Genomic DNA, 17,590 nt, shown 5'->3' on the forward strand with positions numbered 1-17,590 from the left:
TATATATGAAAAAAATTTTTAATCAAATTTTAAACGGTCTTATCGATTATTTGGCTCAATAAAACAGACGGGGATCATAAAATTATAATAAAGTCAATTGCTGTTGATAAACAGCAATCTTTTTTTTTTATCATTTACTTTATTAATAAATTTATTTATTTATTAAATAAATGTTTGAGCAAATTTTAAATGGTCTTATCGATTATTTAGCTGAATAAAACTGACGCGGAGCATAAAATTATAAGAAAGTCAATTGCTGATAATCAACAGCAACCTTTTTTTTTATTATTTAATTTATTGTTGAAATTATTAATTTGTTAAATAAATTTTTCAGCCAATTTTAAATGATTTCATTTATTATTTTGTTAATAAAAGCTGACGAAAATCATATAACTATAATAAAGTCATTTGCTGTATATCAACAGCAATCTTTTTTTTTATTATTTAATTAATTAATAAATTTATTTATTTATTGATAAAATTTTTAAATCAATTTCGAACAGTATAAATTACACCGGCACACAAAAAAAAAAAAGTTGTCTGTACTTGGGACGCGCCACATATATTCCCATGTAATTTGACCCGCTGAACCCGAATTTGAGGTCCGTTTGGCCCCTACACCCTAGGATTTTGAGAAAACTGTAAAAACCGAAAAACGGGAAAATTGGGGTTTTGGTGATTGAAAAATTTTTTTAGATTCTAACTATGCATGATTTTCATGTATTTCGATCTGCTTTATACTTATCTGAAGTGTACTCAGACCAGCAGCCATTAAAAGTCTAAGTAAATCCCGAAAAACCCATGAAAATTGCGAAAAAAACAAAAATTCCCAATATTGTGATAAAAAAAAAAATGTATTGAGCTAAATATATGATGATTTTCATGTAGGTTTATCGACGACATATAAATCTCCAACTTTTATAACTCAGATGTCTCGAAAACATCAAACAAATGTGCAAAAACCCCGAAAATTGGAAAAAATCCAAATGTAATATAATAAAAATCGAGTTATTATTCAAAATAAATAAAAATCATATCATTCGATCTGTGGTGCATAAAAAAAAGTATTTCGTCTTAAGACTTAAAAAATTAATTTTTTCGGAAAATATCATCAAAACCCTTTGGATTTGAATTTTAATTCGTTCTCCGCTTATATCTCACCCTTTTATCTTCAAACGTCCTGCATAAAGGGTTTCTCTTTCGTTTCCTCTCTTCTTCGGGTAAATCTCTCTTCAGAGTCCAACAATGATCTACCATCATATTGACATCCACTCATGTTTTGATGGAATGTTTCTTCTCTTTCTTCACTGAAATTACCAAGATTTTCAGGAAAGTGTGAAAGATGAGATTGTAAATAGTGCAATTTTGTATTCACATTCCCTAAAAAATTTCGAGATACTTCCTTAAAACTTCCCCAAGCTGCTCTCTCAATCTTGTGCATCTCATACTCAAGATTAGCATCCTGGAATTGAGTCCGAATTTGGGGTACATAAAAATTCCTTCTTTCAATTTATTGTCACTTATAGCTGGAAATTTTTCGTCCAAGTACTTAACACAGTTGCCATTTTTATCGAGAGCTTTGACAAAATGCTTCATAAGGTCAAGCTTGATATAAAGTGGTGGCAGCAAGTACTTGTAAGGATTAATGAGAGATTCTCGCATAACGTTGTGAGAACCATGATTCAAATTCTTTCTTGTTGGCCGTTCTTTTCTACTGTAGGGAATTTTCCGATCGTGACTATCCTACAAACATACAAGAAGGGATATATTGTGAACCAGATTGTTGGCTTAACTAGTGTAGCAATTTTCAGATCACCACAAACTTTTCAATGATTTTTGGTCAAATGAGCTACTGGAGTCGGTGCTTTGAGACTTCGCTTAGACAAAGCAATGAAAAACTTTCACTCCTCGTCCTGAAAGTGTTCGGCTTTAACTCATCAATCAAACTTCTTACATCTGAACAGTCCACTAATGAATTTTCGCCGTTTTAAAAATGTTATCAGATTTTTTTCCCTATCACGATAAAAATAAGCTGTTGTATTTTTTAGTTAATAAATGTTTTTTTCTTTAAGCTGATGTTTTATGGGTTTCGCTTCTAGGAACTTTTTGGGCTCAGAATCGATTTCTTGCTTAAATGCTTGTGCCTGTAACCAGGGCACCTCCACGTGGTGACGGCGGGCAACAGGACCGTCTGGCATAGTCCCTGGGTTAACGGCTTGAATGCCGTCATGGCAGGCACAAGTAATAAGTGTTTTACGATGCAGGGACCCGGAATCCCAGTATCGGCGTCTGGTCAGAGTGAGAAAGCAGGCTCGCAGGCGTCGTCATCAAGTGACTGCAGCTCTTCATTAGTGGGTGACTTGGCTTCTGAAGCGTTTAATATGACAAGAAGTGTCTCTCACATATGTAACAAAAACTCCAATTGCTTCTGTTACATATGTGGAGAATTTGAAGTAACGAAAAGTCGTAGATCTTTTTCAAACAAATTGAAAAATGTCTACGAAACCTGCTTCGGTATCCAGATTACGAACTGGGAAGCAACTTGGGTACCACATTCACTTTGCAATCGGTGTCACACGATGCTTACTCGTTGGGAGCAGACGAAAAGTAAACAGTGCTTGAAATTTTCAAAACCTGTGATTTGGTCTGCACCAACGAGTCAAAAAACTGCTATTTTTGCACGACGGAAGTTTCAGGTTTTTCTTCGACAACCAAACATAAAATTCAATATGCCAACGTAACATCAGTTGTGCCAGCAGAAAAAGTTTTGAATGTCGAAGAACCTGCAGCTCCTGAACCAGTGAATGAACATGAAGAGATGGAAGTTGAAGATAACTTTGAAGAAATCGATCCTGAACCCGAAGAGATCCATTCTGAGGATGAAGAATACATCCCGAGTGGTGTTCCTAGAAGTAAAGACCCTGAAGTCTTCGATCAACTTGAATTGAATGACCTTGTACGAGACTTAGGACTATCTAAGGTAAAAGCTGAACATTTAGCCTCAGCTTTAAGGAAAAAAATTTATTAGCTAAAAATACAACAGCTTATTTTTATCGTGATAGGGAAAAAGAGTTCCGGAAGTATTTTACAAAAGACAGCGAAAATTCATTTGTGTACTGTTCAGATGTAAAAGGACTGATCGATGAGTTGAAGCCAAACACTTACAAAGACGAAGAATGGAGGCTTTTATTGACTCCTCTAGGCGAAGTCTTAAAGCTGTGCTTCTTCATAATGGAAACTTATTGGCACCGATTCCAGTAGCTCATTCGACTAAACTAAAGGAGACTTATGACAATTTACAGGTTGTATTAGATAAAATAAACTATTCAAGAACATCAATGGAAGGTTTGTGGTGATCTGAAAATTGCAACAACAATATTGCTAGGCCAACAATCAGGGTTCACAAAGTACCCCTGCTTCTTATGTTTGTGGGATAGCCGAGACCGAAAAGAATCATTACATTCAAAAGAATGGCCAACAAGAACAAATTTGAATCCTGGTTCTCACAATGTTACGCGACAATCTCTAATTGATCCTTCCAGTACTTGCTGCCCCCACTTCATATCAAGCTTGGCCTTATGAAGCAATTTGTCAAAGCTCTGGATAAAGATGGAAACTGTTTTAAGTACTTGGGCGAAAAATTTCCAGCTATAAGTGACGCTAAATTAAAAAGAAGGAATTTTTGATGGACCCCAAATTCGGACTCTATTCCAGGATGCTAATCTTGAATATGAGATGAACGAGATTGAGAGAGCAGCTTGGGGAAGTTTTAAGGAAGTATCACAGCGATGTTTAGGGAATACGAAAAGTGATAACTACGCAACTTTAGTTGACGAGTTGTTATACAACTATAATACTTTAGGTTGCTTAATGAATACAAAATTGCACTATTTACATTCTCATCTTTCACACTTTCCTGAAAATCTTGGTGATTTTAGTGAAGAGCAAGGTGAGAGATTCCATCAAGACATTAGTGTGATGGAAAAACGATATCAAGGAACGTGGGATGTAAATATGATGGCAGATCATTGTTGGACTCTGAAGAGATTTACCCGAAGAAGAGAGGAAACGAAAGAGAAACCCTTTATGCAGGACGTTTGAAGATAAAAGGGTGAGATATAAGCGGAGAACGAATTAAAATTCAAATCCAAAGGGTTTTGATGATATTTTCCGAAAAAATTAATTTTTTAAGTCTTAGGACGAAATACTTTTTTTATGCACCACAGATCGAATGATATGATTTTTTATTTATTTTGAATAATAACTCGATTTTTATTATATTACATTTGATTTTTCCAATTTTCGGGGTTTTGCACATTTGTTTGATGTTTTCGAGACGTCTGAGTTATAAAAGTTGGAGATTTATATGTCGTCGATAAACCTACATGAAAATCATCATATATTTAGCTCAATACATTTTTTATCACAATATTGGGAATTTTTTGTTTTTTCGCAATTTTCATGGGTTTTCGGGATTTACTTAGACTTTTAATGGCTGCTGGTCTGAGTACACTTCAGATAAGTATAAAAGCAGATCGAAATACATGAAAATCATGCATAGTTAGAATCTAAAAAAATTTTTCAATCACCAAAACCCCCAATTTTCCCGTTTTTTTTCGGTTTTTTACAGTTTTCTCAAAATCCTAGGGTGTAGGGGCCAAACGGACCTCAAATTCGGGTTCAGCGGGTCAAATTACATGGGAATATATGTGGCGCGTCCCAAGTACAGACAACTTTTTTTTTTTTGTGTGCCGGTGTTATTATTTTGCTTATAAAAACTAACGGGGAGCATAAAATTATAATTAAGTCATTTGCAGTTGATCAACAGCAATCTATTTTTTTATTATTTAATTTAATAATGAAAAAATAAAATAATTAATTAATTGATTACTTCAATTCTTACGGAATTATTGATTATTTCAGTGATTAAATCTGAAAATCAACAGAATAAAGTCAATAATAGTAATAAAAAAATAATGATGTCTTTTGCTGTAGGTCAACAGCGATCTTATTTTTTATTATTTAATTTAATAATAAAAAAAAAAATTACTTATAAAATTTTTTACTTCAATTCTTACGGTATTATTGATTAATTACGTAATTAAAACTAAAGAGAGACAAAAAAAATAATACAGTTTTTTGCTGTTGGTCAACAGCAATCTTTTTTTTATTATTTAATTAAATTTATTAATTAATTTAATTTTTACTTCAATTCTTACGGTATTATTGATTAGTTGATTAATTAGAATTGGAGAGTGACAAAAAAAAATAATAAAATCTTTTGCTGTTGGCCAACAGCAATCTTATTTTTTATTATTTAATTTACTGATAGAAAAATAAATTCATTAATTTTTAAATTGATTGCTTCAATTCTTACGGTATTATTGAATATTTCAGTAATCAAATCTAAAAATCAACAGAATAAAATCAATAATCATAATTAAAAAGAATTAAAGTTTCTTTGCCTTGTAGTTGAAATAATTTTCTGGACCATTAAACACTACATTAATTTTTTAATATTCATATGTATATTATTTTTCTAAATAACTATTATAAAACAATGTAATTGCTGATATATGATCACAGGAAGCAAAAGCTTCATGATCAATTTAAATAAATAAATATTACATTGACATTTTTTAATTATTTATTTTACAATAATGATATTTTTTTACCTCCAGGCGGAAAACGTCAACTTAGGTCTGTAATATATTATATTATAAAGTAAACGAAGAAACAGTAAATTAAGTGATCAACAACAAAAATAATAAAGCCTGAAAAATTCGATTTAATAATGTTTATACCAATAACTTTATACTTAATTGTAGACATACAAATTTATAATTATTTTCATTTCGGTCTGTTTGGGAATTATAATGAATTTAATTTTTGTAGGTATTATTACTGTTCGGCGAAGGGAAAATGCAACGCAGCAATACATGAAGAAGGTGAGAATGTAATATTTGTTGGGAATCATGACTGTGATGACCCAGATCCAACATTATTAAAAGTTTATCATTTCAAAAACTATATAAAAACACATGCGAGCCGGCGAATATCAACTCAAAATCTTTACGATGATACTGAGAAGGCCTACGTACCCTTATAAAAATAAATAATAATAATAATAACAATTTGATTACAGTCAGTAGGGCATTAATAAAAATTTCCCTCTTTATTTTCATGTATGAAAAATATTAACGTTGTTTGTGATTTCATGCAACTCATTAAATTAATAACTAATAATATATGTAATTAACTATTATTTAATTAACTAATATATTAATTAAATATTAGTTTATTAACCATATATATATATGATTAAGAAGCTTACACTATTGAAAAAAAATGATCTCTCAATTCTTATAGTATCTTAAGATATCAGTTTTTAACATAATCAATCAGAAGTCTAATTTTTGTCTTATAAATAAAGTACTAAGCTCCAATTTTAAACTTTTCTTAACTAGTTACTATAATAACAATATTATTTTTATGATTAGACATCCTGTTGGCGCTGCAATGTATTCTAGGGCCAATGCAAAAAGATTGATCCAGCGAGAAAAAAGCTCTGGACCCAAGGTCCCTAAAATAACAAACGGGATCAAAGAAATGTACGAAACTTTTTCTGACCAAAAATGGCTAAATCGATTGAAGTTCAAAAGAAATCCATTACAATTAAAATTAGTGAGAGCATCAGAGAGTTCTGACTATTCCATGATTGTCTGGAATGAAGAAATGATGAAGAGATGTAATGATTCTGAACAAATATTTATGGATGCTACTTACAGTAGATTTCCTAATATTGCCCCAAAAAAGGAACTACGCCACCACCAGCTATTGACCATACATGGTTTATTCGAAGATACGGTAATTAATATTATAAAATTAAAAATTTTATTACTGTTAAATAAATATTACGTCAATATAAAAATAAAAATATTGCGTTTAAAATAAAGTGCAACTAAAAATATGTTATATAATCGGTGCATGCAGAAATATATGCATGCTTATGCATATTGTTTAACATTGGTCGATTTTACTTTTTGAATAATGTAATGAAATATTCATCTCGTGTTTTAAAAAGTATTAGTTTGAAGTCGTGTTCAATTGAGATAAAATAAAAACTTTTAAAATATTATACAAAATTAACTATTGTTTTAAATCAAAGACAGAAATAAAACAGGTAATAAGTTTAACATTTTGTTATAGGTTTTTCCAATCGCCTGGGTATTGATGAAAAAAAGAACTACAGTCGATTACGAGGCAGTATTCAAAATTATTTTCAAAGATTTTGAAACGTTCGAAGGAGTCGTAATGTCGGATTTCGAAATTGGACTCCGAAACGTAATAAAATCAGTATTGCCGAATGCACAAATAAAAGGATGTTTTTTTCACCATGCTCAGGTATATATTAATTTTTATTTAATAAATTTTTATTGTTAGCAAAAATTACAAATAAAAACGTCAGAATTTAATCTTTTAATAGATAATTCGAGTTTGCTAAAAATTATCCATAATTCATTTAGAAGATCTAAATAAATGCTTGTATTGGTATAAATTAATTATATAGTGGAAAATAATTTTTTTAGTTAATTAAGGAAACATTCTGGACGATAATTTTCTTGAATGTTCAAGAAAAAAGTTCATTTAAATATTAATGTTTCATTATTGTTCCGATGATAATTACAGACATAAATTAATTTGTCACAAATTTAATAAAAAATCACAAAAAAATGACCAATTTTGGTCAATGTAGTCATAATATCAAGGCTGTAAGTGCTTGTAAAAAAAAAAAAATTAAATTATAAACTATAAAATCAGTATTGATGAATCGTTTGTCGATAGAAATTTCCTATTGATAAATAAAACAACTTAAAATAAATCAAAGTCAATTCATTAACTTTTTTATTTTTCGAAATAGGCGATTTAAAAGTATGCAAAAGATAATGGAGTATGGAAAAATATTCGTAGCAATGAAAAGGCTAGACAAAACCTCAGAGAGTTGATGATCATTGCGCTAGTACCAACGGAAAAAATTGTCCAGGTATTCAATCAATTCAACAAGTCTCTCTCTGAGGAAAATAAAATGTTGTTAAAACCAGTTTTATACTATTACGAAGATTACTGGATAAAACAAAGAACTCCGAAAGATTACTTTGTTTATGGTCTGATTCACAGAACAAATAATTTCGCAGAAGCGTATCATTCGAAGTTGGGTCGTTTACTATGTAAACGGCCTAATCCTTGGGCACTTTTACGTAAGTAAAATCATATTGAATTAGGATAATGTATAGACATTTTTTTTTTTTTTTTTTTTATAATTTTATGCTCCGCGTCAGTTTTATTCAACTAAATAATCGATAAGACCATTTAAAATTTGCTCAAACATTTATTTAGTAAATAAATAAATTTATTAATAAAGTAAATAATAAAAAAAAAAGATTGCTGTTTGTCAACAGCAATTGACTTTATTATAATTTTATGATCCCCGTCTGTTTTATTGAGCCAAATAATCGATAAGACCGTTTAAAATTTGATTAAAAATTTTTTTCATATATAAATAAATTTATTAATTATTTAAATTATAAAAAAAAAGATTGCTGTTGATCAACAGCAAATGACTTTATTATAATTTTATGCTCTCTGTCAGTTGCAATTAGCAAAATAATAAATTAAACCGTTTGAAATTGATCTAAAAATTTTATTAATAAATAAATAAATCCATTAATAAATGAAATAATAAAAAATAAGATTGCTGTTGATCAACTTTATAAAATTTTTTGCTTCCCGTCTGCTTCAATGTGCTAAATAATAAATAAGACTCTTTAGAATTGGCTTAAAAATTTAATTAATTAAAGATTTTTCCGTTGTCTGTGATATTTTAATTATACATAAAGTCAATCACCTCAATTTTTAATCCGCACAATCATTATGTAATGGAAATACTTGCTGCAATGTTAACGTATAGTATTTAGATTGCTGTTTCTACACAGCATTTTCCCCTACTCTGTATACGAACGTGGCTTACCACCAGTATTTGTGTAAGTTCTCTATATTCGTCATGAACTTTATAAGCTATCTTTTCCTGTCTTGTGAGTCTTGTGGCTATTTTTTCGAATTTAGAACTGCCTGCGCCATCTCTTGGCTGTCCGGTTAACTTTTTAGTCAGTTATCGACCGCCCGAAATCTGTTTTCGGAAAAATGTCATTTCGGACAAATGTTATACCATCTTTAATAAGTGTAATATGGTTGTGATAGAGGCATTTATAGATCACAAAATTGCTTGATCTTGACGAGTCGAGTATAAAGCACAACCTCACGAGCTTCGCGCTATGAGGCGTGCAAAACTTGGTGTAAATATAAAGCTATCTCATATTAATACAAGTTTTCTTAAAAGCAACATAAAGTTTCAAATTATACTCTTTGGTGGCACTTTCCTGTGGCAGTCCTGCCGCTTTGGTCACGCCACAACCGGCCAGAGTTTCAACTAAATCTATCAAAGCGCCAGTCGTCGGAGCTTAAGTGCTCTCTAGAGGGAAAATAAAGAACTAATTTTTGATAAAATGGCGCGGTGATGAATTGTTCTTTTTTTCTTTTTTTTCTTCATCAGGAAAACTCATAAAAAATTGACAATTAGTAATTTATTTATTACAAATTATAATTTTTCATTGTTCTTATTTATGAAAATTAATTTTAGACGATATTTTACAGTCATTTGATGATAATTGAGTCAGATTAGATTAATAATTCAAAAGTTCAATTTCAAACTTCTCACCGATGAGTCCAAAAATGTCAAACTATGAATTAAAATTAAATTATCATGATATTTAAATTTAGCAGAAATTTAATAATTTTTGTGACAAATAAATTACGGTTTAAAAAAAAGGAGAAAAAAATTGACGTGGAAATTTTAAAAAATTAAAAATGCAATTTTTTAAAAATAGTTTTTTAAAAAAAATTTATTTGTAAAATAAAATTAAAAAATGATCAAGTGACAGCTAATTAGAATGTCATTAGGAATTATAATTTTTTTATTGAAAAAATTAAAAAAAAATTTGATGTAGAAAATTTGAAAAATTCCAAGTGCAATTTTTATTGATTAAAAAATCAAAAATTATCAAATGTCTGCTGATCTCATTATCATAACTAAGATTAAAGGTAAGAAAATATAAGACATTAAATATAACATCAACATAATTATATTACAGATACATTCCATTGACTAGATAATCAGCGTCATGGGCAAAAGGTCCATGCCGCTTGCCCCTTTTTCTCAGCACCCTCAACCTACACGTAAACAAAGCGACCATTATCGCGGTGACCGTCAGCCCAAGCGCCAGAGATATCACAGCACCTCTGGGCTTCAATATTTCATTGCTGACGTCCTTGTTATGACTCTGCAAGTGCTCGGCATAGTGATGGACCCTCACTTCATGTTTCTCCACCTTCTCACTAGCTTTCTCAACATGTACATTTTTATTGTCCACCAGGTCATCTTTATCTTTACCACTCAAATGCTCAGTTTTATCTCCAGAAATTTTAGCCTCCTTATTGACACTTTTCTGAGTCTCCAACTCTTTTTTTATGCTGACAGTCTCCTTGGTTGATATTCCTTCAGCTGATGCCTGAAAAAATAAAATCAAAAATTAATTTTTAAAATGATGCTTGTCAGCTGACAGTCAATTTTAAAAATTCATTACAATAAAAAAATACTTTAAAAAATTTCTAGTAATATTTTTTTTTTAATTTTCACGTGGAATTTTTCAATTAAATTTTTTTCATAGCAATTGCTAAAAAATTTCTGATGTCAGTTTTTAGGTAGATTTCGTAGAAATCAATCTTTTGCATTGGTCCTCATGTCGGGATTTACTCGGAATTTTGTCGTAATGTCTCTTAACTAGTCGAGTAAAGCTCAAAAATAACGTTAATTAAAAAATTCATATAAGTATGTAATATAACGCGGGATGTTGCCGCGATTGTGTCTACAGTTCTTGACGGATCTAGATGAAATTTCTTACACATATTCTTTGAATAATATCCTTGAATGAGTTCAAAGATGAGCGAAATCCATCAATAAGTTTAGAAATGGCAGCTCTTCAAAATTATCAAAATAGTGAAAATCACGTTTTCGGTGACTTCACTGATGTATAAATTTTGATTAAAAAGAGATGGCTAATTTTTGATAAATTCATGTGAAAGCTCATGAAACTGCGTTCAATTTGACGTATATAACATTGATATTTTGACCATTTTTAGTTATTTTATCAAAGTTAAGAGTTCTATTGAACCATTTTCAGGCAATGTGTACTGCAACCGACTTATGAATGTTATTCTGTCGAGAATTCTCAACAGATCCTAATGAAATTTAGTATACAAACTCCTTAGACAATTAGTTTGCATGAGCCTTAAAATGAGCGAAATCCTTCGATTAGTTCAGAAATAGTAGCTCTTCAAAATGATCAAAATAATAAAAATTACGTTTTTGGTGACTTTATTTATGTATAACTTTTAATAGCAAAAAGATAGCTGATTTTTGATAAATTCATGTGAAATCTCACAAAATTACTTCTAATTTGACGTAGGGTAAAAGACCGCATTAGAGGCGGGGACCTCATTACTGACACTTTCTTTGATTTTGGTACTTATTCAATTAATGAAATCATTAATTTCAATAATGAATATATTATTTCTAATCTTCAAGATCTTTAGATCGAAAAAATTTTTAATTTTTATTCCAAGTAGAAAATTTTTTCATTGAAAGAAAAAGTGCCACTAATGGGGTCTTTTACCTTATATAACATTAACTTTTTGACAATTATTAGTTATTATTTTATCGAAGTTAACCCGTAGTGGTCATTATGGGTCTAGATGACTCCAGGCAATTTTTGAGTTGCTCCTGCTCCGAAGGTATCATTCAAAATGGTATCTGTGGTAGCATCTATTATTGTTTAAAGATTTTTTCAGATTCATGAAAATTTACGATTTCAATTGCACAAATAAATATACTTTTTGAAAAGCTCGACATGACACCACTTTTTTTTTTCAAAGTATGCGATATCCGGAGTAGAAACCCGGAGGTCATTTTCATTTATCTTAAAAAATGAAGTTTTTAGTAAAAAAAGTCAAATTTTTCGAAATTTGACTTTCTCAAATTTTTTTTATGATTAAACAATTAAAAAAAAATTAAAAAACGATTGAGTTATTCAACGGAAGTGTTAAGAATCACTCTGATGTACGGCTTGAGTGAAAATATTGAAAAGAACGCAAGTAGCAACAATTTTTTTCGTGCATGGGTTCAACTAGACCCAGTATGACCACTACGTTATTTTTAAGAAGTGTGACTACTACGGGTTAAGAGTTCAATTAAACCATTTTCAGGCAATCTTTAATACAACCTACTATATGTATGTTAAAATAAATTTCATTCCAATAAATGTCAAACGAAAGTTATTGAGACAAGATGATAATTCATTCTATGAAATCTACCTTCCATATCGGGTGTGGCCGAATGGTGTCTTTTTTTATTTTTAAATATTAAAAAATAAATTAATAACCTTATCATTTTTAGCATCAGGATGTCTGTCATCTTGCCGAGACTCTTTTCTCGTTAAAACAACGGGAGGAATCGTCACTAGTAACTTGGGAACATCAGGAAGAGGAGCTGGTTGCTGCCAGGACTCATGGAGCTGCCTGGGGTAGTAAGGATCGTACCGTTCCGGATCAAGGTAAGGAGTTTCATCAGGATTATCACCCCCAGGCCTTTTATGATTAAAAATATGCTGGCGTTCCGCGTAGTGCGGCATCAGACCGTTGTCTTTCGGATTTACAGGGAAAGCATCTTTGTTAAAAGGTGTCTGTTGGTCGTACATCTGCCGATAGTCCCAGGCGTTAACATAGCCAGGCCCGTAGTTGGGCACTTGAGGCAGAGGATACTGGACACCCTGCTGGGGATAAACCTGGTGCCAGGTTTTGGCCAGCTCGGGATTCCCGTACAAAGGTGGGTATTTATGATGAAGAGGATACTTGAGCTCGTGGGCCGGAACCGGAGGCTCTGGAGGCGGGGGAGGTGGTCTGGGCGGTCCGGCAACGGGGGGAGACGTGGATTTTTCCGTCGGACACCCCAGGTCGCTGGCCTCGTCAGAAGCGTCCGAACACTGGGGAATCCCGTCGCAGACGTTGTAAATTGCTATGCAGTCGTGGGAGCTGCGACACTCGTACTGGTTTCGGCTGCATTCAGGCTTTATTGGTTGAGAGGTGGTCGAGATTGGTTTTATCACCACTGGAATTTCCGTCGCTGACTGGACTACTATTGACGCTGGCGTGAACGAGTATTCCAGCGGTCTCTCCACCATTTTTCTCAGGGACTTCAGCTCGTGTTCCTGTTGACTATGACGCATTTGCTCCTCCAAGTGCGTATGAGATCTGATGTTCAGATTCGTCAACACTGCGCTGCTGTAATTTACGTGACTGGTAAATTTACATTTGAAGTCGTGAGGTGGCCCGCAATGGAATAAATAACAGCTTCCCTGTTTCTGGGAAATGTTTACATCGTTAGTTTTTTTTTTTAAATAATTTGTTTTGGTACAATGACGAAGTTGGGTCAAGGCTGGTTATGACATCTTTAGAAAAAAATTGAGGAGAATTCATTTTTTATAAAGTAAAAAAATGAAAGAAAAAATTTATTACTCTAGTGTAATTTTTATAAAATTTTATTATTAAATTAATCTAAATTTTTTTCTAAAACGTCAATATTTAAGAAAGTAAAGTTCTAAAGCGTCAATATTTAAGAAAGTATAGTGCAATTCAACAAAAGTCATTATTTAATTAAACAAAATTTGAAAAAGGCCTTGATTTGAATTTGTGCTTTTTCATGGTTTCATATCATTTTCACCAATAGTCAATTTCTGATGATAAGTATTTAGGCTGCATTCGAAATTGCTCTATCTCTAGATACATAATTAATAAATGACCTTGTATCTTATGAATTATTGACATTTTTAAATATATAAGCTCATCCCGACATTACACTCATCGAGACCTTTCATTTGAGTACCCACATCAATTTTTCATATATTTATATATATGTATATATGAAAAATATATCAAAAATGCATGTGGGTACTTAAATAAAAGCTCTTGATGAGTGTAACATTGAAATGAGTTTATATCCTTAAAATATATATTATATATAGTAGACTGCGTCAGAATAAAAAAACTTTTTTTTTTTTTTGAGTAAATACATCTAAAAAGTTTCTTTGTTAGACCAAAAAAAACCTCCTAAAAGATGAGCTTGATATCTTGAAAATTGAGCTGGCGCATGGGGGGGGGGTCCCCTTTCCCATTTAAAATACATTGAAAAAAAATTTTTTTCTGTATTTTCATTGTTAATCGTCAAAAAATTATTTTTTTCAAATTTTCCTTTTCGTTATCTAGTAGGAAATTAAATTTTCTACAAAAAAGGTCTCTTTCATTTTTTCGCTAAAATGCATAAGAAAAAAGTTACAGGGCTTTAAAAAACGAAAATTATAAAAAGTCAAAAATAACTTTTTTTTTTGTTTTTCGAAAACAAATTATTTTATTTCGTAAAATTCTTTACTTAATTTATCTATATTCAGTCTGTCAATTATATCTAATTTTGATCTATATATAGAAGAAAAAAAAATATATTTATTTTTATTATATTTTTATATTATATATGGGGCATTCCATGCCAAATCGACCACTTTTGAACCCGACCCTTTTCGATTTTTCTAAAATTTTGGTATCTTTCTCTACCCTATTGAAAACAATAGAATTTTTTATTGTTTATAGAATTTTTAGATACGAAAATAATAAAGTGCGGAAAAATAATTCAATGTTTTTTTTAATTTTTTATCTAACTTTATTGGAAATTAATCAAATGTTATCGATAATTGTCACTTTTAATTTTTGTTTTTATTTTTTTTTTCTCAGATTTTAAAGTTTTCAAGATCTGCTAAAAATTTTTCAGTGGTATAAAAAAAAACAAACATTTAAAAAAAAATTTTTTTTTTTCATTTCTAAAAAAAAATAGAAAGAAAAAAATACCACTGAAAATTTCAGGAAATTCGCAGAAAATACTGAAGTTTTTTATAAAAAAAAAAAAAATCGAAAATCAAAAATGTCAATCATCCTGAAATTTTCGTTTATTTCGAAAATTTTCAAAAAAAAAACGCTGAATATGAATGCGAATTATTATTTTTATTTTTTTTCTAAAAAGTACATTTAAAAACAAAAATTTCAATATAAAAGTCATCCCAATAAGTTAATTTTCAAAAAATTTATGGTTATTTAACAAAAAAAAAGCTGTCTTTTTTAAATAACTCGTAACTTTTTTTTGGTTGGGTAAAAAAATTTGAAAAAATTCTAAAAATTGTTTTCAATAGGGTAGAGAAAGACACCAAAATTTCAGAAAAATCGAAAAGCGTCGGGTTCAAAAGTGGTCGATTTGGCATGGAATGCTCCATATATAATATAAAAATATAATAAAAATAAATATAATTTTTTTTTCTATATATAGATCCAATTTAGATATGATTGACCGGCTGAATATAGATAAATTAAGTAAAGAATTTTACGGAATAAAATAATTTGTTGTCGAAAACATAAAAAAAAGTTATTTTTGACTTTTTATAATTTTCGTTTTTTAAAGCCCTGTAACTTTTTTCCTATGCATTTTAGCGAAAAAATGAAAGAGGCCTTTTTTGTAGAAAATTTAATTTCCTACTAGATAACAAAAAGAGAGATTTAAAAAAAATTTTTTTTGACGATTTACAATGAAAATACAGAAAAAAGTTTTTTTTCAATGTATTTTAAATGGGAAAGGGGACCCCCCCCCCCCATGCACCAGCTCAATTTTCAAGATATCAAGCTCATCTTTTAGGAGGTTTTTTTTAGTCTAACGAAGAAACTTTTTAGATGTATTTAGTCAAAAAAAAAAAAAAAAGTTTTTTTATTCTGACGCAGTCTAATATATATGTATAGATGAAAAATATATCAAAAATGCATGTGGGTACTCAAATAAAAGCTTTTGATGAGTGTAACATCGGGATGAGCTTATATTTTTAAAAACGTCAATAATTAAGAAAGTACATTGCAATTTAATTAAAAATTATTATTTAATAACGCAATATTTTATTTATTTATAGTTCACAAGTCACAGCAGTCACATAGTGACTGCAAGGTTGCTAGTATTAATAAATTTCATACTAAACTATTGAAGAAATTTTTTCTATAATCAGAACTTTAAAAAACATTCTATTAATTATTATTAAAAAAAAAATCTAGAAAAAGTCTAGAAAAAATTATCCAATTATTTTGATCTCAAATAATTTTTTTATTTTTAATTAATTTTTTAAAATATTGATTAAATTTTTTAGATACTTATTGAGTTAAATTATGACTTAAAATTTTTTAAATTTTATTCTTGCAAATTTAAAAAATAACTAACAATTTAAAAAATTTACATACAACTATGTTCTCATTTTTTCTTAAAATAAGAATTTTAATAAAAAAATTTTTCATGATAAATAATAAATCATGATTTTTAAAAAATTTTCATTTAATTGTTTTTTTAATAAATAATTTAATTGTATCAAATTTTATGAAACTATGTAAGTACAATAATGAGATTATATTAATCCAATATTAAATGATAAAATTTTTCCGAATAAAATGAAGAAATAAAAACCTTTTCTTCAAAGACAAAAACATCGCACTCGTTGGTCTTGCAACAAAGTTTCAAACAATCTTGTCGATTGTCCAGCTCGGCCTCCATCAGATACTTGGCCCCGAGAGCTAGTGAGTCTTGGGTCCGTATTATTTTATCCGTGTGGACCGCAAAACTGTCCAGGCAAATTTGCACATCGTCTTCCGAGAATTTTCCCGTTTGGACCAACAAATTTTCACTGTTTGCAAAATTTAATATCACTACTAATTTGATAAAAATACAAAAGTCTAAATAAAACATGACGTTTGTGTTGTCGACGCCAAAATACTGACTCAGCGCGCAGGTCCCCGAGCATTAGGAACGATCAATAATCGCTTCCATAATCATCTGCTCCTCGAGCATATTTATATTTACATTTTATAATTATATTATACATTTTAAAATTTATTTAACCAACAATTTTTTTAAATTCATGCTGGTAATTTTTTTTTAACTTGAAGTTGTCTTTTTAATAATAAAGAAGAAATATAAACATAATTGATATTAATAAATAATTAAAAATGAGGTTCATTAATTGAGCATTTATTTAGTTATTTTTTATTAAATTGTTTAACAATATTTATAATTAATGATCAGATTTTTATAAATAAATTAAATTTTAATCATATATATTCTTCACACTCAATAATGTCAATTAAAAAAATTTTATTTGTATGAATAAATATTTATAGCTGTTAGATGAGTCGCTGAGAAATTAAATATTTAATAAATTATTCTCGCCGTAATTTAAAATAATTAATCAGTAAATAATCAATTGATCTGTAAAAAAACTCAGTAGTAAAAGTCATTGTGTCAGCGACACAATGACAATCCCGGTATAGTACTTTCAATTATCATGATTGC

At 29.8% G+C, this 17,590-nt stretch overlaps 1 protein-coding gene across 1 annotated transcript; it reads right to left on the minus strand.

Moving 5' to 3' along the window:
- Positions 1-10,181: 10,181 nt before the first annotated feature.
- On the minus strand, positions 10,182-17,024 carry LOC123267734. Its single transcript, XM_044732554.1, has 3 exons — positions 16,709-17,024; positions 12,555-13,532; positions 10,182-10,625 (listed from the first exon to the last, which is right to left on the minus strand). The coding sequence occupies exons 1-3, from the start codon at positions 16,985-16,987 to the stop codon at positions 10,203-10,205; spliced, it is 1,680 nt and encodes a 559-aa protein (XP_044588489.1). The 5' UTR covers positions 16,988-17,024; the 3' UTR covers positions 10,182-10,202.
- Between the last annotated feature and the right edge of the window lie 566 nt (positions 17,025-17,590).

Source organism: Cotesia glomerata, linkage group LG6 (genome assembly GCF_020080835.1).
Source record: "Cotesia glomerata isolate CgM1 linkage group LG6, MPM_Cglom_v2.3, whole genome shotgun sequence".
In the NCBI taxonomy this organism is placed as follows: Eukaryota; Metazoa; Arthropoda; class Insecta; order Hymenoptera; family Braconidae; genus Cotesia; species Cotesia glomerata.